At 34.1% G+C, this 25,111-nt stretch overlaps 1 protein-coding gene and 1 long non-coding RNA gene across 3 annotated transcripts in view; one reads left to right on the top strand and one right to left on the bottom strand.

Annotated features, from left to right (window-relative positions):
* The window catches only part of LOC121417551 (kinesin-like protein KIF21A), a 61,085-nt gene extending 42,883 nt beyond the window's left edge, over positions 1–18,202 (top strand). The window contains exons 24-35 of one of the 2 annotated variants that reach the window (XR_005970384.1): positions 955–1,069; positions 2,043–2,227; positions 3,883–3,957; positions 5,876–5,986; positions 7,972–8,108; positions 8,411–8,591; positions 9,395–9,556; positions 10,968–11,085; positions 11,458–11,628; positions 13,046–13,245; positions 16,564–16,675; positions 17,272–18,202. Coding sequence is in view for 1 of the 2 variants with exons in the window: in XM_041611289.1 (XP_041467223.1) it covers positions 955–1,069; positions 2,043–2,227; positions 3,883–3,957; positions 4,240–4,275; positions 5,876–5,986; positions 7,972–8,108; positions 8,411–8,591; positions 9,395–9,556; positions 10,968–11,085; positions 11,458–11,628; positions 13,046–13,245; positions 17,272–17,323 (1,543 nt within the window). In the remaining variant the exon portion in view is untranslated. Of the gene's footprint in view, positions 1–954; positions 1,070–2,042; positions 2,228–3,882; positions 3,958–4,239; positions 4,276–5,875; positions 5,987–7,971; positions 8,109–8,410; positions 8,592–9,394; positions 9,557–10,967; positions 11,086–11,457; positions 11,629–13,045; positions 13,246–16,563; positions 16,676–17,271 lie in introns of both variants that reach the window. The other variant, XM_041611289.1, reaches the window with a different exon arrangement.
* A 3,461-nt stretch (positions 18,203–21,663) lies between these two features.
* On the bottom strand, positions 21,664–24,618 carry LOC121417550. Its single transcript, XR_005970383.1, has 2 exons — positions 24,144–24,618; positions 21,664–24,059 (listed from the first exon to the last, which is right to left on the bottom strand). It is a non-coding gene; the product is annotated as an uncharacterized LOC121417550 (long non-coding RNA).
* Positions 24,619–25,111: the final 493 nt, after the last annotated feature.

The raw sequence follows: 25,111 nt of genomic DNA, 5'->3' as shown, positions 1-25,111 counted from the left end.
CATTATAGTAGTTTATTAAAGGCCTCTCATTGTGTAATTGATCAAATTCATTTAATGCTTCAGCATTGCTTTGATATAAAACTAATCATTGTATAGAAAATTGTATGTAATAAGGAAACCAGAGAATACAGAACATATATACAATAAAGAGAGAGGAGAGAGAGATATGAGCGTTGACTTGAATACATAAAAGAGAGGGGGTGTTTCATAAAGTGTGTTGACTTAACATGATGCTTAAATGACGATGTGTATGCAACTCACAATCTTAATGATTAATAAGCAGTAGTGTGCATCCTCTTGATCTTACCAATGCTGTCATGCCTTTTATATCGTATGCAATTCAGCATTTAAGTGCAATTCTAAGTCATACTTAAATATTTGTGAAACACCCCAGGCCTACATAACGTTAATGTCTGTGATGAATTACTAAGAACTGCTGTGATTGGTGCATGAAACAATGATCTTGATTTTTTAGCAAATGACATTTAACAATTTATTACAGACCTTTCAATTACAAAACATGGAAGAATCTAGAAAGAGAGAAAGGGAATATGAGGGGGGGTGGTAGTAATATAGTTGTCATCTATGGATAAATATGTCATAATTTAATTGTCTTTCTTGTGATCAGTCTCATATTACTCTGTAATGCAGTTACATAAAAATATGAATACATCAAAAATACTTATATGTTTTTTTAAATAGAAAACACAAGTACATGTATGGTAGATGATTATTGCTGCACATGAACTGAATCTATTTATTTTGCCTGTAGTAGTAATAGCTTAATCAGTTTGCTTCATAGTATATCATTAATCTTATTTCTATCCAATTTTTCTTTTTTTCTTTATTTTTTTTTATATATTTCATATTGGCGGCGTGCATGGCATCACACTTGACTGCCCTCCATACTATCCATGGTTATAACTCTATGGGATTTGGCTGCTCCCTGTTCAGTGCCTTGAATGCATTAGCAGTGAATGTGCCTGATCACACCACACTACCACATACAGGACCAGCGAATTCTGTATCATCTATTCCTGTACCCACCCAAACCAAGGCTAAAGACAAGGTATGTCTCATTTCCACTATTCAAAGACACTCTGCCTTTTAATATGTTTAATAGATGGAGTACAATTATTTGCTGATCACATGATTGTGAAAGGTAATGGAAATGAATTGGGAGATTCCAGTGAGAAATTCTTTGGCTAAGCCTATTTAGCTTTGGGCAAGTGCCAGGCCAGGGAAAGGTAAGATAAATGTATTATCTCTTGGGGGCCATATTTCTCGTGAATTCTGTAATCTGATTGGTCGATTTTTTTGTGAGACAAACCGTATTACTTATTTTACTGCGTCATAAAGGACAATGAAACCAGTTGAATTCATATAAAAGAAGAATAATAACGGATCTAAGAAAGTTTGAAGAAGATTGGATAAATAATATAGGAAAGTTATGAACATTTGAATATTGAGATCACTAATTCTATGTAGATCCTCCCTTTGGCAATGCAACCAAGATTTTTGATGTGACACATGTACAACTCATATTTTACCTCAATTTTCTCTCTCTTTGTTAGTCATATCATTAAAATAAACAAAAAGAAAGAGAAGTTTTGCGATTCAGGTCAAAATGTCAAGAGAGTTGTGACATCATAAATCTTAGTCATATTGCCATTGGGAGGATCTCCATAGTGATCTCAATATTAAAATTCTATTAACTTTCTTTTTTCTTAACCAATTAAAATCCAACTCTCGTTGATCGTTTTCTTTTGCAAAAAGAAGCTGCTGAAAACTGCTTATCTAAAAAAAGAGAGCCAATGGAGTAAATTAGAGAGTCAAAAGGGGCCTAAGCTTTCGATCCTAGCAGAATCTTCGTCGGAGGCAAAATGACGAATGGTCATTTTGCCTCCGACGAAGATTCTGCTAGTATCGAAAGCTTAGGCCCCTTTTGACTCTCTGATCGTATTCTTTGAATTATTGCTTTCACACAAGCTTATGCTCTTGAAGAGTTACATTCTCCTTTACTCTTTGTAAAACGCCTCTAGGCAAGAAGACGAACAGCTACATCAGAGGAACTATTAGGATTCAAAGGTTCATCTGACTTCACTCCTGACCCTGCTGTAGGTGTGGTCATTGAATCTGATGAAACATCATCATCAACAGATACCGCTTCAATAGATTCATCTCAGGTTCTACCATCAAGTCATATACCAATCAGAAAAGATGGCAGGTAAAAATAGTTTATCAAGTTAATACTCAGTTTATTAGTGATGGTCCTCAATATAAACCATGCTATGTTGAGGGTCTACCATCAAGTCATATACCAATCAGAAAAGATGGCAGGTAAAAATAGTTTATCAAGATAATACTCATTTTATTAGTGATGGTCCTCAATATAAACCATGCTATGTCTACCATCAAGTCATATACCAATCAGAAAAGATGGCAGGTAAAAATAGCTTATCAAGTTAATACTCAGTTTATTAGTGATGGTCCTCAATATAAACCATGCTATGTCTACCATCAAGTCATATACCAATCAGAAAAGATGGCAGGTAAAAATAGCTTATCAAGTTAATACTCAGTTTATTAGTGATGGTCCTCAATATAAACCATGCTATGGTGAGGGTCTACCATCAAGTCATATACCAATCAGAAAAGATGGCAGGTAAAAATAGCTTATCAAGTTAATACTCAGTTTATTAGTGATGGTCCTCAATATAAACCATGCTATGTTGAGGGTCTACCATCAAGTCATATACCAATCAGAAAAGATGGCAGGTAAAAATAGCTTATCAAGTTAATACTCAGTTTATTAGTGATGGTCCTCAATATAAACCATGCTATGTCTACTATCAAGTCATATATCAATTAAAAAAAATGGCAGGTAGAAAAAGCTTATCAACTTAATCAGTTTTTTAGTTGTTAGCATGGTGAGGGTCTACTCTTTAGTCATACACCGATTAGATAATAGGAACTAATTAGGATAAATCTTTTTTTTTTTTAAGAAGAGAGAGTGAAAAAAAAAATCAGTTTTAGGTGTAGTCTTTGACGCACATAAAATGTCAAACAAAGCCGTGTATATCAGTCGTTGGAAAACTTTGGAGATAAAGACAAATTTGTCAGACAAGTGTAAGCCCCTTCCCCTGCAAAACAATTGTGGTATTGCATTATTGGGTCAATGAAAAAATGATACACCAATCAAAACATGATGGATAAAACTATGTATTTAAAGCCTGAAGTAAAACCAATAGTTGGTTTACAAATTCTCCCTATAGCCTACTAGTCAGAAATATGTCAACCTTGGCTGCATTGAATCATATATTGTGAACTCTGTTCAAACTCTGGTCTAGAATTGTGGTTTAATATGGATAGCCAATTTGCTAACAGTACAGTTTCCATTTATAAGCTCATCTCTTACTCAGATTAGTATTGAATTAATTTTCTTTGCCACTGTTAGAGCACACTGAACATAAAGGAACACAAAATGTTAACAAAATTCTATCATTTGCTTCTCATAATTTTAGCACAGAGTTAGACAATGGGCTAAGTTGAACTTGACTTGAGAATACAGACATTTATGTTTGAAAAGCCCAGTAGAAAACACTATTCTATTTCAAAAAATGAAGTGTAATATTGTTTTATGTATATTACAATTGAATTTTCCCCACAAGTATTCATGTACCAATTTAATTGTTCTTCCCCTCTTACAAGTTACAGTAATCATCTTTAGATTTCCAAAATGTTCAGGTAGCAATAAGAAATAATCTGATTATAATTCTCTTTGCCAAAGTTACGGATAGCAATGATCATGATTGATATGAATGTATTTATCATTGGTATAGATGGGACTTTTAACACACTCCTTTTTATATTTCTATTTAGAATAGAGAAGCTTTCTCCTGCTCTTAGAAGGAAGAATATAACACAACTTCAAGCTTTATCTAACCCTAGCTCTGTGTAAGTAACAATGAAAGTATTCCTCTCATATACATCCAAATATCGTGCTGACAATTAGTGAGGAAACTTTTTTTTTATTGCAATCATGAAATTTAATTTGGTGCCTACAGATATTGGTTCACAATAAGATCAGATTTATCTGACAGGACTGAAAATAATTGGGCTTCTGATTTTAGAACATATCACCATTAATTAAATTATATACCGCTTTAGCACAACTCAACTACAAGTACATGTATGTAAGTGTATGCAATTATGAATGTTACATTTATCTTTTGACAGGATAACGGTGAAAACAAGACTAGAGAGATTAAAACAGTAATGTAATTCTCTTCTTCTCATCATGGTTGACTTCATGGATTGATTCACTCAATGTTGTAACATAAAGCATGATGCCTTATTTATTTTCCTGAAAATCAGCCAGTTTCTTAGATTATTTATTCATTATTAGTGTTTTAGGGTACCCTGGTTTCCTCACAAAGTCTGAAATCATTTTAATGTGTGTTGTGTTATTGTTTACAATACTTTTATTGTGATAGATTGATAATAACATGGCGCTGCGGCACGGCATATGACAGCTATTTTCACTGGCGCTGAATATATGTATGTACACTCGCTCAAATCATTGCATACATAGTGTACTAGTAGCAGTAATGTCCATGATTGTTGAACGGTTTTACTTCAGGTGAATGAGAGATAGCGTTTCACAATGTTTTACCTTGGTGTAGAATGGTAGTATCAGCACAGGTTTAGTTTTTAGAGAGAAAAAGAGGAAAAAAAGGTAGAAAATTCTTAAATTCATCAAGTTTATATTGACCAGTCCCGAACCCAGTGCAAAATAGCTTTTCATACCCTGAAATTTTAAAGGAAACAGCTTTAGAAGTCAGTCGTTAATCATGTACCAGAGCTGGCGATGGAAGTACTGAGACAATCAACCATCGTGATGACATCATTGATCTTGCTTGGAAGAGTCTTTTGCCAGCATGATAAGAATCCACCGTAAAATCAGTGTATGGCAGGTGCTCAGTCCTAAATAAAGGGTGCAAATTAGCAAATTTGATATTGTCGCATTCGTTGGTTGCCGATATCTATGTGCATAGCATCTGGGTCGTCACTCTAAATGGGATTCTGATCTGCTCCATTCTCTGCACAAATGAGATGAAAACTTGGTAAAACGGATAGATAATTTCACAGATAGGATGCTTAGAAGATTAGGTGGTTGATAAGGGATAGGTCCAACCATATACCATTATCCTAAAGTTTTCCGAGAGGCCAAAAACAATTGAAAATCAAACTGTTCCAAAAAAAGAATATTATAAATGTACTGTTGAAAGTCTATAATGTCATATTGCTCTATGCCTAGTTAGCTTGTTATTCATAGTGCAAATAATGTATTAAAACTGAGATATGACAATACCCTTGGCTCAGTTGTTATCTATAGCTGTGGTTTTCCTTTTAATTGTAGACACCATATTGGTATCATATAATAGGGGATCCATGGACATTAAATTATTTCATGCCTTTATCCCATCCACCTTCATTAAATATCTTTTGTCATATGATATATTCCAGGGAGTTCATTCATCATGTTAATATTGAAAACCATTGGCCACTTTCAGGTATGTTTGGGGGAGCCACATTATTCCTTCTCCAGTCCCAAATTGCCCATTACATTTTCTGTGAACTCCCTTTTTGTTTCCTTTCATATCCCCTTTCGGTTCAGCTGATTCTCTTTGTAATTTGTGAATGACTTGACATATGACTTGGTAACTCACGTGGGGACCTTTTTTGTAGATGATTTAGCACCTAAGAATACGTTCCAGTCGTGTGTAAAGTTGTGCTGAACTTTATGAATTACATTTATGAAAGACCCATCTGATTGTGGTTTATATTTCAGTGTAAAATTTGTTTGTTTCAGAGATCATACTCCAGACCATACACCTCCTGGATCACCTCCTCCTTCTAGAACTGGTAATGTCTTCTCAAGGCTGGCTCAAACCAATTCACCAGCTCAGTCTCAGAAAGATAGGTAAGCACTCCAACGATCTCAAACAAATTCACCTGCTCAGACTCAGAAAGATAAGTAAGCACTCCAACTATCTCAAACCAATTCACCTGCTCAGACTCAGAAAGATAAGTAAGCTCTCCAACGATCTCAAACAAATTCACCTGCTCAGACTCAGAAGAAAGATAAATAAGCGCTCCAGCTATCTCAAACCAATTCACCTGCTCAGACTCAGAAAGATAGGTAAGCACTCCAACGATCTCAAACAAATTCACCTGCTCAGACTCAGAAAGATAAGTACGCACTCCAACGATCTCAAACAAATTCACCTGCTCAGTCTCAAAAAGATAAGTAAGCACTCCAACGATCTCAGACAAATTCACCTGCTCAGACTCAGAAAGATAAGTAAGCTCTCCAACGATCTCAAACCAATTCACCTGCTCAGTCTCAAAAAGATAAGTAAAGCACTCCAACGATCTCAAACCAATTCACCTGCTCAGTCTCAGAAAGATAAGTAAGCACTCCAACGATCTCAAACAAATTCACCTGCTCAGACTCAGAAAGATAAGTAAGCACTCCAACTATCTCAAACCAATTCACCTGCTCAGACTCAGAAAGATAAGTAAGCACTCCAACGATCTCAAACAAATTCACCTGCTCAGTCTCAGAAAGATAAGTAAGCACTCCAACGATCTCAAACCAATTCACCTGCTCTGACTCAGAAAGATAGGTAAGCACTCCAACGATCTCAAACAAATTCACCTGCTCAGACTCAGAAAGATAAGTAAGCACTCCAACGATCTCAAACAAATTCACCTGCTCAGTCTCAAAAAGATAAGTAAGCGCTCCAACGATCTCAGACAAATTCACCTGCTCAGACTCAGAAAGATAAGTAAGCTCTCCAACGATCTCAAACCAATTCACCTGCTCAGTCTCAAAAAGATAAGTAAAGCACTCCAACGATCTCAAACCAATTCACCTGCTCAGTCTCAGAAAGATAAGTAAGCACTCCAACGATCTCAAACAAATTCACCTGCTCAGACTCAGAAAGATAAGTAAGCACTCCAACTATCTCAAACCAATTCACCTGCTCAGACTCAGAAAGATAAGTAAGCACTCCAACGATCTCAAACAAATTCACCTGCTCAGTCTCAGAAAGATAAGTAAGCACTCCAACGATCTCAAACCAATTCACCTGCTCAGACTCAGAAAGATAAGTAAGCACTCCAACTATCTCAAACCAATTCACCTGCTCAGACTCAGAAAGATAAGTAAGCACTCCAACGATCTCAAACCAATTCACCTGCTCAGACTCAGAAAGATAAGTAAGCACTCCAACGATCTCAAACAAATTCACCTGCTCAGTCTCAGAAAGATAAGTAAGCACTCCAACGATCTCAAACCAATTCACCTGCTCAGTCTCAGAAAGATAGGTAAGCACTCCTGTCTCAAACTTGAGCATAGACTTAGGAACATAAATGAAGGTTGACAGAAAAACTTTCTCAAGCACTTTGTTCAATAAAATGCAATTGTTTTTATAATTTCTTGATGTTTTGTAATTTTGTCTATTTTTAATGGATGTGTGTTTTGTTTTGTGAAGAATCTGTCATTTCATTTCAGTGAATTCTCACTATGTGGTGTGCCATCTAGCGATCTGGCGAAATGTTTAACTTCGCAGTCTTCACCGTGCAGGAAGTGCACAGTGCTAGTGTACTGTAATGTGAATGTGACGTTTCAAAATGAAATCGATTTGGTAAAAGCAGAGAAAGTATTCACCGAAAACAGTCACTATTTCGCAAAGAAATATGCGAAAAATTGAGCTGCATCAGCCAGAGCAGCGTCATTACATCCATGACTAGTGCACAGATGATGCCTTTTTCCAATGAGCCATTGCAAAATTTGGCCTGTCCACTGTAACCGCTAGATGGCGCACTGAATCCACTGAATTGTACGATGGTACGATTGTACGATGGCTTAATGAATGTAATATTGAATGTTTTATTAAACAGAGGTTCAATCATTCCTGTGATTAATAAACCTACAACACCACGTGCTCCATTAGTGTGTTCATACACAGCTGAAGGTCATAATAAAGCAGTCTTATCAGTTCAAGCCACAGAAGAACTACTATTCAGTGGATCTAAAGGTAATTCTTTCATCTACATTGTGTTTCCATACAGCTACATAGCTTTCATTCAGAGTCCAATTTTTTATTGCTCCTCAAAATAGCAACAACCATTAACCATATGGTTCAGGAAGCAACCTCAATAGGTCTTTGACCTCTGTTGCTTTCCCCTCATTCTAGATATATTTTATTAATTTCTCTTTTATTCTTTATTGTATTTTGTATATTTTTTTTTCTGATATTTTGTGATTATCTACTGTAATTATGTTTTTGACATCTTTTATGTACGAATGTGGAAATCTTTTGCTCTGTACCTTTGTTAGATCGGAGTGTGAAGATCTGGAAGCTGGAGACTGGGAAAGAGATTGCTACTCTTGGTGGTCATACTAATAATGTAGGTGTTGTGAGGTATTGTGAGAAACTCAAGCTTGTATTTAGTGTATCTACTGCATTCATACGAATATGGGATATCAGAGATACAACTAAATGTGTTACTACACTAAGGTGAGTTATCTCTTTATTCATCTCTTCCTTCCTCTTTTTTATCCTCATTCCTCCTCATCCTTTTCTTTCTCTCTTGTCTCTTCTTCTCACTCCTCATTCTTCTCCTCATCTCTTTTTCTTCATCCTCTTCTGATTTTTTTTTCTCCTTTTCTGCTTTCCCCTGTACTTCTTAGTATCCTCCTCCTCTTCCAACCCTTTTTCATTTTTTTCCCTCTATCTTTTTTTCTTCCTTTCAATCATTTAAAGATTTGCTTGGATTGAATAGATTGTCTACAATTATTGTTTTGGATTGAATAGATTGTCTACAATCATTGTTTTGGATTGAATAGATTGTCTACAATCATTGTTTTGATTGAATCTCTTTTTGTATTGAATAGATTGTCTACAATTATTGTTCTGATTGAATCTCTTTTTGTATTGAATAGATTGTCTACAATCATTGTTCTGATTGAATCTCTTTTTGTATTGAATAGATTGTCTACAATCATTGTTCTGATTGAATCTATTTTTGGATTGAATAGATTGTCTACAATCATTGTTCTGATTGAATCTCTTTTTGTATTGAATAGATTGTCTACAATCATTGTTCTGACTGAATCTCTTTTTGGATTGAATAGATTGTCTACAATCATTGTTTTGATTGAATCTCTTTTTGTATTGAATAGATTGTCTACAATCATTGTTCTGAATGAATCTCTTTTTGTATTGAATAGATTGTCTACAATCATTGTTCTGATTGAATCTCTTTTTTGTATTGAATAGATTGTCTACAATCAATTATTGTTTTGATCTCTTTGTTTCAGTTCATCTGGAATGCAGCTTGATAAGACTGCTGGTAGTAGCTCATCTAGAACAGTTACACTACCACAAGGAGAGACACAGATCAATGATATAGCTATCAATCAAAATGGAACTAGACTATATTCAGCTGCTGGTAATATAGTAAGAGTATGGGATCTTAACAGGTAAGTTTTCCTCAGATAGGATGTATAATCATAGTATAAAATGATCAAGCAGCCTTAGATCAAGGATAATTTTCAATAGGAAACATGTTTATATGACAGTACTAATAAATATTAAAATTGACCTAATAAAGGCCAGTTGAAGGGGCATTTAGGCATATTACTTTGAATGAATACAAGCAGGAGGATGGAGCTTTGAAGGGATTTAAAGGAAAGAGAAATGGGAAAGCAGAGTTAATGTGATGTAAGTCTGTGTATCAATTGACAGACTTCATATACCAAGAGAGATACATGTATGGTGTTTCATTCAAACAATCTTCAGTCAATATGTAGGATATTATGAGTTCTGTTTTCCATACTTTGAATGTACCCAATATGCATTGAAGAATGAAAGCTTGCTGATATATTAGTCTGTATTCTCAAGTTAAATTTGAGTTACACATGGTCTAACTCTGTGCTGAAAAATAGTAAAGAAAATGATTTCAATGATTCCCAGACAGTTATTAATGAATTGAATATCTACCAGATTGGTAACACAGTCATACCATAACTTAAGCCTATCTAGGCCGGGGGGGGGGGGCCCTCAACCAATCGCGCAATGTTTTCGCCACTCGAAATTTTTTGTCCGCGCAACTCGCTGACTTTTTACTTTCAAGTCTTGCACAACTTTTGAGACCAACTTTGCATCACCCGGGTACGTGGTTCCGAAATTACGCAACATTATGTAAGTGCATGTCAGACCGAAAATTGCTCAAAAACGTTATTTTGTGTTTGAAGTCAATGCAAATTGTGCTTTCAACCAAAATTCATAAATGTATCATTATTTTTAGTTTTGCTGGTCTAAATGTATTTATTTCATGCTTTTTAATGATCACAGAAGAGTCCCCAACAAATTTCATTGAAAAAGCAATGAAAAACAAAAGGTCAAAAAACAGAGAAATACATAAGAAATTGCAAAAACAATATAATACATAACAAAATAATTTGATATCAAAATTTTTTTCATGTAAACTTGCTAAGAACACCACAAAGAGTTTCTATACCAAAAGTTAGTACATTTAGATCTTTATTTAGGGAGTTAGAGGAAAAAGTATGATTTCACATACTGATCACTTAATAGAGATTCGCATGAAATAAATTACTATATAATCTTGTAGATTATGTCCCTGGGAGCCCCCCCCCCCCCTGGCCATATGAACTCCCAAAATACCCCAGCCTAGATAGGGTTAAGACAAGAGTTCAAATGAAACCTGAAGTCAAAATCTTGGCCATTGTGATTTATATATCTTTACTATATATCTTTCATGTCGGCTGCATTGTGAGCCTTATTCATACCTTGTATTATCTATTCAAACAGGCCTGCTGTATTATATGTTCATTGATACATTTTGATTTTATCATCATTCTTTTGTAGCTTTCAGTCAATGTGTAAGTTATTTGGTGGACCTTCTGCAGCAGTAATGTGTCTGGATGTAAAGACTACACCTGAGTATGATCAAGTCTTTGCTGGATCCAAAGATCATTATGTCAAGGTATGGACTCTTCACAGATGAACTCGGCTTTCATACTGTCAACATTTATTTTATGTTGATTGTCAAATTGGAAAAAATCATTTTCTTATTAATGTTCATACATAAAACAATAGTTATTGATATGATATTACTCAAATTTATTTCAATTGTGTACAAATCCAATGCAAATACAGTTTTTTAGCCAAAATTCATAAATGTATCATTATTTGTCCTTTTACTGATTGAAATCAATTATTTCCATCCTATTTATGGTCCAAATAATGCAAACATTTGTGGTTGTTTTCTGAGCGGTATCAAGCTATAGAATGTGCCTCAAAAGACTTTGATGTGTTAGAGCTTCTCAAAAGGAGTTTGATGTGTTGTTTATTTTAGATGTTTGAGGTGGAGCCAGCTGCATCTGGTTGTCTGACATCATCATTCAACTTTGATCCTCCTCATTATGATGGTATCCAATCAATGGCTATCAAGGGGAATTCCCTATTCAGTGGTTCAAGGGATGCATGTATTAAGAAATGGGACTTGGAACAAAAACAACTTACAAAGGTACGTATCATATAATAGTTAGCTAACTTACAAAGGTACGTATCATATAATGTTAGCTAACTTACAAAGGTACGTATCATTTCATGTTAGGGTATACACTTTGATTGGCTATCAGGCTTTTGAAATGTAATGTAAAATCAAATGATAAATCCGTCCATGTAAAGTTCTGTTGACTGATTGGTAGGCAATTGATTTGGCTGCTATATGGATTAATGGGGAGGCAAATCTTGAAAGAAATAAATGTATTAACAACATTAGATCTTATCTTCAACTGCAAGGTCTAATGTATTTAAAACATAAGATCTTATCTTCAACAGGCAATGTCTAATGTATTTACAACATTAAATCTTATCTTCAACAGGCAATGTCTAATGTATTTAAAACATAAGATCTTATCTTCAACAGGCAATGTCTAATGTATTTACAACATTAAATCTTATCTTCAACAGGCAATGTCTCATGTATTTACAACATTAAATCTTATCTTCAACAGGCAATGTCTAATGTATTTACAACATTAAATCTTATCTTCAACAGGCAATGTCTAATGTATTTACAACATTAAATCTTATCTTCAACAGGCAATGTCTAATTTATTTACAACATTAGATCTTATCTTCAACAGGCAATGTCTCATATATTTACAACATTAAATCTTATCTTCAACAGGCAATGTCTAATGTATTTACAACATTAAATCTTATCTTCAACAGGCAATGTCTCATGTACTTACAACATTAAATCTTATCTTCAACAGGCAATGTCTAACATATTTACAACATTAAATCTTATCTTCAACAGGCAATGTCTCATGTATTTACAACATTAAATCTTATCTTCAACAGGCAATGTCTCATGTATTTACAACATTAAATCTTATCTTCAACAGGCAATGTCTAACATATTTACAACATTAAATCTTATCTTCAACAGGCAATGTCTAACATATTTACAACATTAAATCTTATCTTCAACAGGCAATGTCTAACATATTTACAACATTAAATCTTATCTTCAACAGGCAATGTCTCATGTACTTACAACATTAAATCTTATCTTCAACAGGCAATGTCTAATGTATTTACAACATTAAATCTTATCTTCAACAGGCAATGTCTCATGTATTTACAACATTAAATCTTATCTTCAACAGGCAATGTCTAACATATTTACAACATTAAATCTTATCTTCAACAGGCAATGTCTAATGTATTTACAACATTAGATCTTATCTTCAACAGGCAATGTCTCATGTATTTACAACATTAGATCTTATCTTCAACAGACAATGTCTCATGTATTTAAAACATAAGATCTTATCTTCAACAGGCAATGTCTAATGTATATACAACATTAAATCTTATCTTCAACAGGCAATGTCTCATGTATTTACAACTTTAAATCTTATCTTCAACAGGCAATGTCTAATGCTCATAAAGACTGGATATGTGCCTTAGACTTCTTACCAAGTTACAACTGTCTGTTAAGTGGCTGTAGAGGGGGCTATTTAAAGCTGTGGAATATCGAGACGTGTACCCCTGTGGGAGAGATGAAAGCTCATACTAGTCCTATCAACTCCATAGCAACCAACTCAACACATGTCTTCACTGCTTCAAGGTGATTTTGTTTGTCCAATCAAATGATTACCCCTGGTCATGTGACCACTACTGAATCCTCCATAATACAAACGATTAAAGATTTCAGATTTCCAGTAACAATATGAACGTCTGACTCAAGCCACAATTTAAAATCTTTAAAAGCCACTTGGGTAGTGTTTTTCGTCAATTTTTTTTCCTGATAAGTTTTCAGATCTGACAACTTCTCTTGATTTTAATTAACTAAAAAGCACTGTCACTGTGGCAATTGTTTGATAAAACAGATTTTGCCAGATCAAATTTCTGACAATTCCTTTCATGAAACACTCTAATTGTTATGTACCTCTGTCAAAGCTTTCAAAAATCTTCTAAAAACTTTGCTATTTAACTCTTAGCTCTTTATGCACCTTGAGCACTCTACAGAGTGGATTTGGCGCTTTACAAGTCTCATTATTATTATTATTGTTATTATGTGTCCGACTTTGTTTGGATTTTACAGCCCCCGAAATGTTCTCAAACCTTCAAATCATATCAGTTAAACATAGATTCAGCTTATGTTTGGGCCTTGATGAATTTACTTAAAATTGCATATTGATTTCTTTAACATGGAACAGAATAATCTTGGCATTCAGGATCACAATAGCAATAGTGTTAACATGATGCATGCCATAATTGTATCATGATTTTAATCAATAGTATCTCTCCAGAGAAATCAAATGGACATCACCCAAATCCTGCCAAGTTTTGTTATCTGTATTGTAGATACTGTATAGTGCTAATATGAGTGATGTATAACATATTTGTACATTTGATGTGCATATTTTATGCGTTTGGTATGCTATAAGGCTTGTGTTTAAGAAAAAGTTGCATAAATGTCTTTACTTTCTGTTTTGTGTATACTGTTTTAGATTACTGCTTGTTATCCATTATAATAGTTGTCATTCCTCTTTTTATATTATCTTCTTTTTGTCAACTCCCATATCATAATTCATTTTTACATGATGTGTATTCAAGTATTAACCCTGATAAGACTGGGGGGGGGGCCTTTGACGTTTTTTACAATAAATCCACTGCGCAAGTCTTGTGCAACTTTTGAGATCAAAATTGCTACTCCCGGATATGTGGTTACAAGATTACGCAACATTTCGTAAGTGCATGCAGACGCCAAATTGCTCAAAAATGTGAATTTGTGTATAAATGCAATGCAAATACTGTTTTTAGCCAAAATTCATAAATGTATTATTTTCTTTTTACTGATTGAAATCAATTAATTTCATCATGTTTAAGGTCAAAATAAAGTCCCCGAAAATTTCCATTGAAAAAAAAAACAACAATTGAAAAATAGAGATATACATAAGAAATTTAGAAAAGAATAAAATGCATAAGAAAATAAATGTGATTTTGAATTTTTTTTAAAAGTAAATTTGATAAGATTCCTATTAAGAGTCTGTGAACCAAAATCACAATTTTAGAGGCATTCTTTAGTTAGAGCAAACATTTGAATTTATCCATAAAATAGCATGACTAATTAGCAGTGAGACTTTTCGCAGAATTTTGATCTTATTGTTTTGTAGAATATGCCATGGGAAATACACTGTCAATTTTCATGGTGAATGCATGATCGAAGGCCGAGATCATAAGGGGCACTTCTTGCATCTTCTTAGGTGTCAAAATAGCCCAGTCTATTTAGGGTTAAAGTTGTGTACTGTCTGTTTACTAGGCTTTTTCTATGTATTTCTTTGTGCGCTTAATACTTGTCTGTATACGTATTGTTATCACATTTCTTTGTACTTGTCTGTATGTATATGTATTATATCATTTCATTTGTGTTTTTTCTCTCCCTCCTATCTTTATTTAATTGTTCATGCTTTGCATAAATTCCATCATCTGACTACTCACTTTGTCACCTGACTACTCACTTTGTCACCTGACTTCTCCCTTTGTCACCAGACTTCTCACTTTGTCACCTGACTTCTCACTTTGTCACCTGACTTCTCACTTTGTCACCTGACTACTCACTTTGTCACCTGACTTCTCACTTTGTCACCTGACTTCTCACTTTGTCACCTGACTACTCACTTTGTCACCTGACTTCTCACTTTGTCACCTCACTTAACACTTTGTCTTCTGACTACTCATTTTGTCACCTAACTACTCGCTTTGTCACCTGACTAATCTCTTTGTCACTTCCCTACTCACTTTGTCACCTGACTACTCATTTTGTCATCCGATAACTCACTTTGTCACCTGACTACTCATTTTGTCATCTGATAACTCACTTTGTCACCTGACTACTCTCTTTGTCACCTGACTACTCATTTTGTCACTTCACTACTCAATTTGTCACCTGACTACTCATTTTGTCATCCGATAACTCACTTTGTCACCTGACTACTCACTTTGTCACCTGACTACTCCCTTTGTCACCTGACTTCTCACTTTGTCATTTGACTACTCACTTTGTCACCTGACTACTCACTTTGTCATCCGATAACTTACTTTGTCACCTGACTACTCATTTTATAACTTGACTACTCACCTTTTCACCTGACTATTCACTTTGTCACCTGACTACTCATTTTGTCATCCGATAACTCACTTTGTCACCTGACTACTCATTTTGTCATCCGATAACTCACTTTGTCACCTGACTACTCACTTTGTCACCTGACTACTCACTTTGTCATCTGATAACTCACTTTGTCACCTGACTACTCACTTTGCAACTTGACTACTCACCTTTTCACCTGACTATTCACTTTGTCACCTGACTTAATACTTTGTCTTCTGACTACTCATTTTGTCACCTTACTACTCGCTTTGTTACCTGACTAATCACTTTGTCACTTCACTACTCACTTTGTCACCTGATTACTCATTTTATCATCCGATAACTCACTTTGTCATTTGACTACTCACTTTGTTACCTGACTTATCTCTGTCACCTGACATCTCATCATTATCATCTTATTAACATATCATGAAATCAAATTCCTGAGTCTAATTTCATTGCTCCATTATTCTGTTCACTTATTGAATGATTTCGTCCACGTTAATATCTGCTATGTGAAATCAAGAGAAATGTTTTTTGATGTCTGCACTTCTTAAATCTTTTTTATTGCATAATGCATGTTGAAATACATAAATCTGCACTTCTTAAATATGTAATTCTTGCTTGCTTGCTTTATGATTCATCAATATGTTTGCTTTATCTCTCTCTATTGCTTTGAAAATTCCCATATCCCATCTATCCCTGCATGCTTTGCACTGTCTACTGCTCTCGTGTGTTCACCTGATCTATGTTGGCTGGCTGGCATGCCTCCCGTTGTTATGGAAACAGTGACATGATCAAATTATGGAGAAAGTCTGAAAACACAAGACTATCAAGTTTATAGCACGCTGAACTGGTTTATAGTGTGGTCTCAATAGTTATATCTCTGCATATATTTTGGGTAAGAATGCTGTAATGTCTTATTAATACTGGTACAAATAGTTAGCAAATAATCACCATTTATGAAGGTGATGGTCAAACTATCATTTATACATAAGCTGAATATAACCATCTTTACAATGCAAATGGATCAATATCAATCTCTTCCCAATAGTGTTTGTTTGTTTTACTTCCCCCCAAATGATAGTTTAGATAGTGACCTCTGTAACCCAAAATTTAACTCGGGTCATTCCTGCTCAAATACATACAATGAGCTAAGTTCATTCATCACAGGAACTTTGAACTTGGGCTACATGTTTTTCATTCCTACATGATTTGCAGAATACCTATTATATTAACTAACACCTTTTTGTGCTAACACAGTTTTAGGAATACCACCCCAGGTCATAAAAAATTGTAGTAATATCAAGTATGAAAACTAAATGTCATTGCAGTATTGTCAATTTTCTGCTCTACACTTGTATGAAATACAGTTTTGGAGTGCAAAACCGTTTGATGAAAACCTGTAGTATTTATTAGAAATGATATGTATGAAATATTGCAAAACAAGAAACATATTTCTCTGTAATAACCAATGATTGTTTTTGTCTTTTATAGTGATAGGACCGTGAGTGTGTGGAAGAAAAATGGGGAAGCAGATCGGACATGACCTTTGACCTGATGATGACATAACATCATGATGTATAACTGCAAGCTTGATGAGTCACATCCAACTGGTTGCATCCAGTTTTCACCAGTTTCCAGCACTTTGATTTTCAGTGGTTCTTCTCAGTGCTACATTCATACAGTGTGGATATGGAATTGTGAAATTCATGCTGAATTGTTAGTATGAAACTAATAACTATATGATTTCTGAATTGCCGCAGTTAAATGCAAGAATTATAGGTATGAATATCACTGTAATGCGCAAGTGCACCATTATACGCTGTTTCACTCTACATGACACATATACAACAACATATAATCTAAATTAAGTCATTTATTCTTTCATGTGAAATGTATGCCTACAAAGATGTACAGAACAGGACGAAAATAATACATTTCCTCTTTAATACATTAAAGAGGAAATGTGACCCAAGTAGACAAAATTATGAAATGGAAATGAGAAAATTTGGAAAGCTAATTGGTGAATATTTTAACAAAACTTGCATATAATAAGTAATTTATGCAATTTTTACCTGTAAGAAGTTTTGATTCCTGTAAGGTAAGGATTACTGAGGATATACATGTATATTAATCTTATTCAACACTGGGGAAAAAGTGCTTAGGAGAAAACCACACAAATTACTGTCAATTAAATGAGACAAATAGATGTAAAAAAAACAATCCGTAGGGTGTATGCTATATTGCCACGACACCAAGATTACCAGCACCAGATTTTTTTGGTCCAGAGTTAATATGGTGTTCATACAGTATGGTGTCTTAGCTTTTTGATGGTAGTATACTCCTCAAGCAGTGGATAATGTGTTAATAGGCAATCCAGAATGTGAGGACCAGGATAATACTATATCTGGGGATGTCCTGATGATCTGACCATAAGGAGCGTTGTGGCCCAGTGGATTAGTCTTCGGACTTTGAAACAGAGGGTCGTGGGTTCGAATCCCAGCCATGGCGTAATTTCCTTCAGCAAGAAATTTGTCCACATTGTGCTGCACTCGACCCAGGTGAGGTGAATGGGTACCCGGTAGGAAGAAATTCCTCGAATGCTCGAGCGCCCGATCAAGGTAGCCGTGCTAAAGCCGGGGTAATAATAACAGGGCCCGCTGGGAGAACAGTTTTCGGAACTGAAGTGGCTACCCTGGGTAAATATGCCGCTATTATTATTATTATTATTATTATTATTATCTGACAGTTACTATAAAAGTTACACCTTACTTGTCAGATGTGCTGCAATCTGGCTTGGTGTAAACAGCCCAGCTTGGCATACTGGTGAGATGTGCATAACTGATTTTTCGTGATGTGTACACTCTTAATGCAACAATCTTTATACCACTTAAGACCAATACCACCTAGCTTTGAACACAAAACCCAGTTCAGAAGTATGCAATCAATGTTTGTAGCTTGACAAATAGGAAATAGCACCCTCAATTGTTTGTAAATATGAATATTATATTATTTTTGTTGAAAAACCATTGTTTAATTCAAAATTCTAAGAAATCATGACAGAATAGATGTTAAACAGTGTAATATATGCATGCTGTAGAAAAAGTTTATATTTATTTTCTATGTGTATATGTAAGTATATGTTAGTGCACATAATATTGCTTGACAATGGCATATATTGGCATAAAATTGAAATATCTCCCCCCTCTTTCAGTATTCCTCTCCTTGTCGAGAGAAGGAGTGAGATGATTATGTTTTATCATGTATTGAACCACAGAGACTATTATTGCGCAATTATTTCAATCTTCTTGCAATTTGAAGACATTGAAATTTGTGAAATATGTCCCATTTTGAGCAAGCGCCATGAGTGCCCAGCTGAGGCAGATACCGGCACTATACAAGAACCCATCATCATCATTTGTCAGTTATTGCGCAATATATCAGATAGTAATTATACTTGCTTCAATAAATGCAGTATAATTAAAATGACTTTTGCTGAGCTACTATTGCATTTCAAGTAATGTAACTCCTGCCAGGTTCCCACTTATGTCAAGCGGATTGAGTGCAATTGACTTCAGGGGCCCGTTGCAGAAAGAGTTGCAATCAATCGCAACTCTTAAATCATGCACAACTTGATTTTCAACCAATCAACAGCATGCATTTGGGACTTGATTGATTTTTTTACTTGCGTTTAAACGCAACTCTTTCTGCAACTGACCCCTGAACAAATGTTGAGCTCTGTTGACCCATGTGTAAACAAGTCTTTGTTTATTGGCTACACAAGTATTAATACAATCATTCCATGCAAACAATCAACATACTAGATACACAATAGATTTTATATGAATCCTCTTCAGCATATATAATATGGATTATTGTCTGATCCCAAGTGATGTTATTAATGAAGCTTCAAGCATATTCCAAATTATTTTTGTATAGATTATAGTAGAGAAATATAATGTATTTATTATTCTGTTTGAATGAGTGTGTTGGCTTATTCTGTTATTTGATTTGCAAAAGCTGAGAGAGATAGATTGCAGCTGTATTGTTATGATAGTTCCATATTAATAAGTGATATGCCTTAACCTGTGGACCTGTGAGTTGACAATCAATGAAGATTGGATATAAATAGTGTGTGATTCTACCACATAATACACATTGCCTGATTTTACATCATTGTTTTATTATCATTTTCAATTCAGAATGTATTTCATTATGCAATATGATAACTATCGTTTTGTAGATCATTATATTGTCATGTTTTATAGCTTTGCTTTTCTGTGATACAGACAAGCAAATAAATTGCACAGGGTTTTTGGAAAGGGATGCTCTGGGCTGAGAATATATATCTACATAAAATGTTATAAATGTTATAGAATTTCATAAATAAATTTCATTCTTTAAAAGTAGTAAAATAGTAGAGACCCAAGTTTTCTAAACAGTTCTTAACATCATATTCTAATTTCTTTTGTGACATGTATAAAGCAATTGTAAATAGTGAAAAAAATATATTTATATTTCAATAAATAGAGTAAAATTTACAGAGCAAAATGCTGAAAATCTGATCAAAGTCAGATGACAAATATCCCCACTTGTTCTCATGTATTTTATTATGAAATCAGATTTATTAAAAAAAAAAAAACCAAGACCTAAAAACAATTGGATTGACAACTGATTAAGTGTAGTAGTTATTTCTTGCTGCAACTTATTTCATCATAATGGAGACACATCATTTACACATGTATGGAAAAAAATTAAGATATTATGATTTCATGTAATAACATAAGAAAAAGGAATGTGGGGATGTGACATCATCAGCCCACCTAATGAATATTTTTGATGACATGCATATGTTTTCACAAAAATTGCTTAATTTTGTTATTGGTTATCGGATTTTGAAGAAATTTTCAGCATTTTGTCTTGTCTTTCCGTTAATGCCCACAATCATTGTATTGATTATTATAGCATATGAACATCAAGATTGACCTGAATTTTGTCGGGACCGGCAGGTGCAATACACCGGGTGAACACCCTACTCTTTGACGAACAGTGTATTGGTTTTAACGTGCATAGGTTGTGACTCTCCTATACATGGGACCAACATTTGCGTCCTTTCCGGAGTGTTTTCCAAAGGCGTTCACACCTGCAGTGAATACAGTGTTGACGCACGCTAACACACAATGCTATGGCATCAGATTTTGTGTTAGACTTGTTTCATCATGAGCGGGGCTCGAACACCTCACGTTGAGATCTACGTTCTAACCAAATGAGCTACACGGCCTCCATGCTCTGTGAATTTTACTCTATTTATTGAAATATATTCAGCCTGGAGCATCCTTTTAATGTTTTTCCTAGATTTCACTATTTACAATTGCTTTATACATGTTAAAAAAAGAAATTAGAATAGAGAAATCTTGGGTGTCATTTATTTTAACACTTAATGAATGAAATTTATTTATGAAATTCTATAACATAACATTTATTTAGATATAAATATTCTCAGCTCGGAGCATCCCATTAATTTCAATGCTGATAAAGCTTAGAAAATAAATAGAAAATTATTAACCAATAGATCATCATTAAACTTAAAATTATTCACACAGGACAAAATACATTTAATTGCCAGTCATCAACATACATTCCTTTATTTAGATGTTGTTTATTGGGGAAAAATTATATTAGAAGATTTAGGGCTCTACTTTATAGAGGTTGTTATGGCAAAAATATAACTATGTACATGTATATATATATATATATTGTCCGACAGGTACCATAGTAACAGTGACAAACCAGTTGGTATCCATTATTTTACCAAGAGTTTGTCAGTTTATTAAAAATGTAAGCTCCAACAGCTGTTTTAAAATAGTTGCCAATATTTTGAATCAGCATACTTAGTTGGACTCAATGAATTGGACAAATAAATTTGCCAAAATTTTGAATTTAAGAACCAGTAAAGAAGTAATTTGATACGTTGACAATGATATATTAAAGCAATATCGAACAATCAATGCATTGGCCATTTTTGCATGTACATGTTTTGTTTCATTGCAATGTATTTAATAGCGGTGTGATTGAAACCCCTTCGGTGATATACACATCTGTATCTGTGGGTAATTATTGGAGATTCAAATTTAGTATTGCTCTTTCCTCTTCTCAACTCCCTTCTGAAATACAAGTAACTTTCCCTCTAAGTCAAATCTCTAGTGACCAAATAAAATCTGATTTGGGCAGAATTTGACTTAGAAGATATATAAGACATATCCTGGTCTGAAATAATACTTTGAGTAAGGTGATTATTTGACTTTATGTAGAGTACTGTATCATGATAATTACCATTCTTTGTGTATATCTTTATATCATATTGACTGGACCCTTTAGGGTAACTTGCAATATATTGTCTGCACAAGAATGGTATTGACCAGAGTCTTTATAAAAAGGAAATATGGTTCTTTTAACTGCAATATATTTGATGTCCCAAAAAAGTAGCAAGTCAATATCTTTATTATACCTATATCAGACATCAAAATTGAGATAAGTGTGATTGAGCAGGGCATTGTGGTGTAATGTCCTGTCCCTGGCAGGCTTCGGGCGCAGTATCTATATTATTTCTTATTAAAACATATTATTACACTTTGCGTCGTCTCTGTATGAAAAGTCAATATGCGCATAGAGACCGAGCAAAATACAAATAATGTACCTAACCTTTCCCGATGTTCATGAAATCTTGGGCAGTACCGTTTTGTAAATGACCGCCTCAGATGTCTGATACAGGTAATAATTTAAGTATATTTTGTTGCTGGAAACATCTGTCTACTACATGGTTTAGCTCTTTATATAATGGGAATGAATGGTACATCATTATACGATCACATAACCGGTGTGTGTGTGATGGTATCAAATACCATTGACCAATGTTTTAATACATCTATTGGCATTTGTCTACATTCAAGAGCAAAGAAACCTACACAATATCTTCTCAGATTGAATCAATAGATAGATGGGATCGTCTGACTAGTTTGTTTGTTCAGTCCTCTTTATTATCCCCACATTGAACCAAGTGTGACATTAATTTCATTTTCTGTAAACCTTCAAATAATTATGTACAATGAGATCAATAGATCCAACATTTGCTTGTTTTGTTCTTTGTATTTCCAGTTAATGATTTACCTGTTCTATTACCTTCATTCATTCCAACTGTGTTCTTTCAACAGCTTTGAATGACCAGAAACTGTTGCCAAATGTTACCAAATTGAAAGAAAAAACAAACAAACATAGTTTATAACCTTAATAGGAAATGTGTACTGCAAAATCTTTGGTGTTAAAACTGCAATACCAGAGGAACTCAATAAATACCAGTGTTTCGTATGCTCCTGTTATGAGCTCAAGTTTAACTCGAGCCTGAGTGATAAAATTATGGGAAGCCAATAATATCAACATTGTGTTATCCTATTTTTTTAATGTTTTCTCTAATGGCAAAAGATGGTATTTTATAAACCTCACAGTTTGAATGAATTAAGCAAATTCACTGACAAAGTGAACCCCCTCCTGTTAGAGACTGGTGTCATAATTAGCTACCTATAATCAAACCACAACATTAGAGTGTTATAATACACCCTTTGTGTTTATATTATAACACTTTAGTGTTCCATTCAAGCTCTTTTTTGTTTTTTTTGTAAAGTTTTCTTTTATTTCATGAATTGTTCTATTGAGGATCATTATATGTAATGAGTTTATTGTGGAATGGGGCCTTGCCTGAGCTAGCAACATGAATTTTATCTTCAGGAAAAAAGTATGAAGTTATCAAACAAATTTGATATCACTTGCTTCCATTTGTCATGTGTGGTGTAATCAAATGGTGTTACCATTTGTGGTGTAATCAAATGGTGTTACCAATTGTGGTGTAATCAAATGGTATTACCATGTGTGGTGTAATCAAATGGTGTTACCATGTGTGGTGTAATCAAATGGTGTTACCATGTGTGGTGTAATCAAATGGTGTTACCATGTGTGGTGTAATCAAATGGTGTTACCATGTGTGGTGTAATCAAATGGTGTTACAATTTGTGGTGTAATCAGATGGTGTTACCATGTGTGGTGTAATCAAATGGTGTTACCATGTGTGGTGTAATCAAATGGTGTTACCATGTGTGGTGTAATCAAATGGTGTTACCATGTGTGGTGTAATCAAATGGTGTTACCATATTTGGTGTAATCAAATGGTGTTACCATTTGTGGTGTAATCAGATGGTGTTACCATGTGTGGTGTAATCAGATGGTGTTACCTTATATGGTGTAATCATATGGTGTTACCATGTGTGGTGTAATCATATGGTGTTACCATGTGTGGTGTAATCAGATTGTGTTACCATATGTGATGTCGGTAACCATTGGCTGCACCATTGGGTGTCATTATTTGGTGTATATTCTGTTTCTTCCATATTTTTTCAATCTACATTTTGTCTATTTATTTCAGATAATGAATGCACAAAACGACAAAGAAAATGACAAACCCATTCCTGATTTATTTCCATGTATATGTATGTCCTGAAAAAGAAGATAAATTGTAAAACATAATGTCCTATTGAACTTGAATCACACAATCATATACATGTGCAGTCAAACATGTAGTATATCAAATATATCACAAAGCATGTCAGTCTTAATATTATCTTATATATAAGAGGCCTTATCTCCAAAAAGTTTCTCATTGACTCACAAATATCATTGATGTGAAAATTGTTTTATATTCATTTTTTCTTGTTATTACCAACTTTTTGCAATGTAAAGAATGTTTACAAATATTTTTTATTCATGTCAGCTGCAGAATATTTTTTTTCATGCATGAATATTCATGTTGGAGAATTCTACCTTTTCATGAATATTCTTGAAGGTGAATATTTTCCATTCATGAATATTCATGAGCTGAAGAAAATTTTCTTTTCATAGATTTACCGTTCAACAGCTAAATATATCTTGTTTTCATGTGATGGTGAAGATATTACATAAAGCTGCCCCGTGTCATGAAACTTAAAGTTTATATAAATAGTTAAAAGTTAATGACGAATATGCTCTGTCAGTTGAATTATTTCCACTTTTAACAGATGCATATTATTTTATTCTAAAAATTTCCATGCAGTAAACTTCAATGGAATTTAAAAAAATATCTCATTTAATAACATGTCTTAAACAAAGTGAATGTTTAATTAAAATTTGCCCAATATAGGTTGGAAATTACTTTAAGCCTTTTCAGGGGTTGACAAAATAATGCATGAAGTTTCACCCCGCAAAAAATAGCCAATATAAAAAGGTCTTGGCTCTGTAAGTACCTTGTATT

The sequence above is a fragment of the Lytechinus variegatus genome, chromosome 6, assembly GCF_018143015.1.
Source record: "Lytechinus variegatus isolate NC3 chromosome 6, Lvar_3.0, whole genome shotgun sequence".
NCBI lineage: Eukaryota > Metazoa > Echinodermata > Echinoidea > Temnopleuroida > Toxopneustidae > Lytechinus > Lytechinus variegatus.
This window is presented reverse-complemented; position numbering and strand designations above follow the sequence as displayed.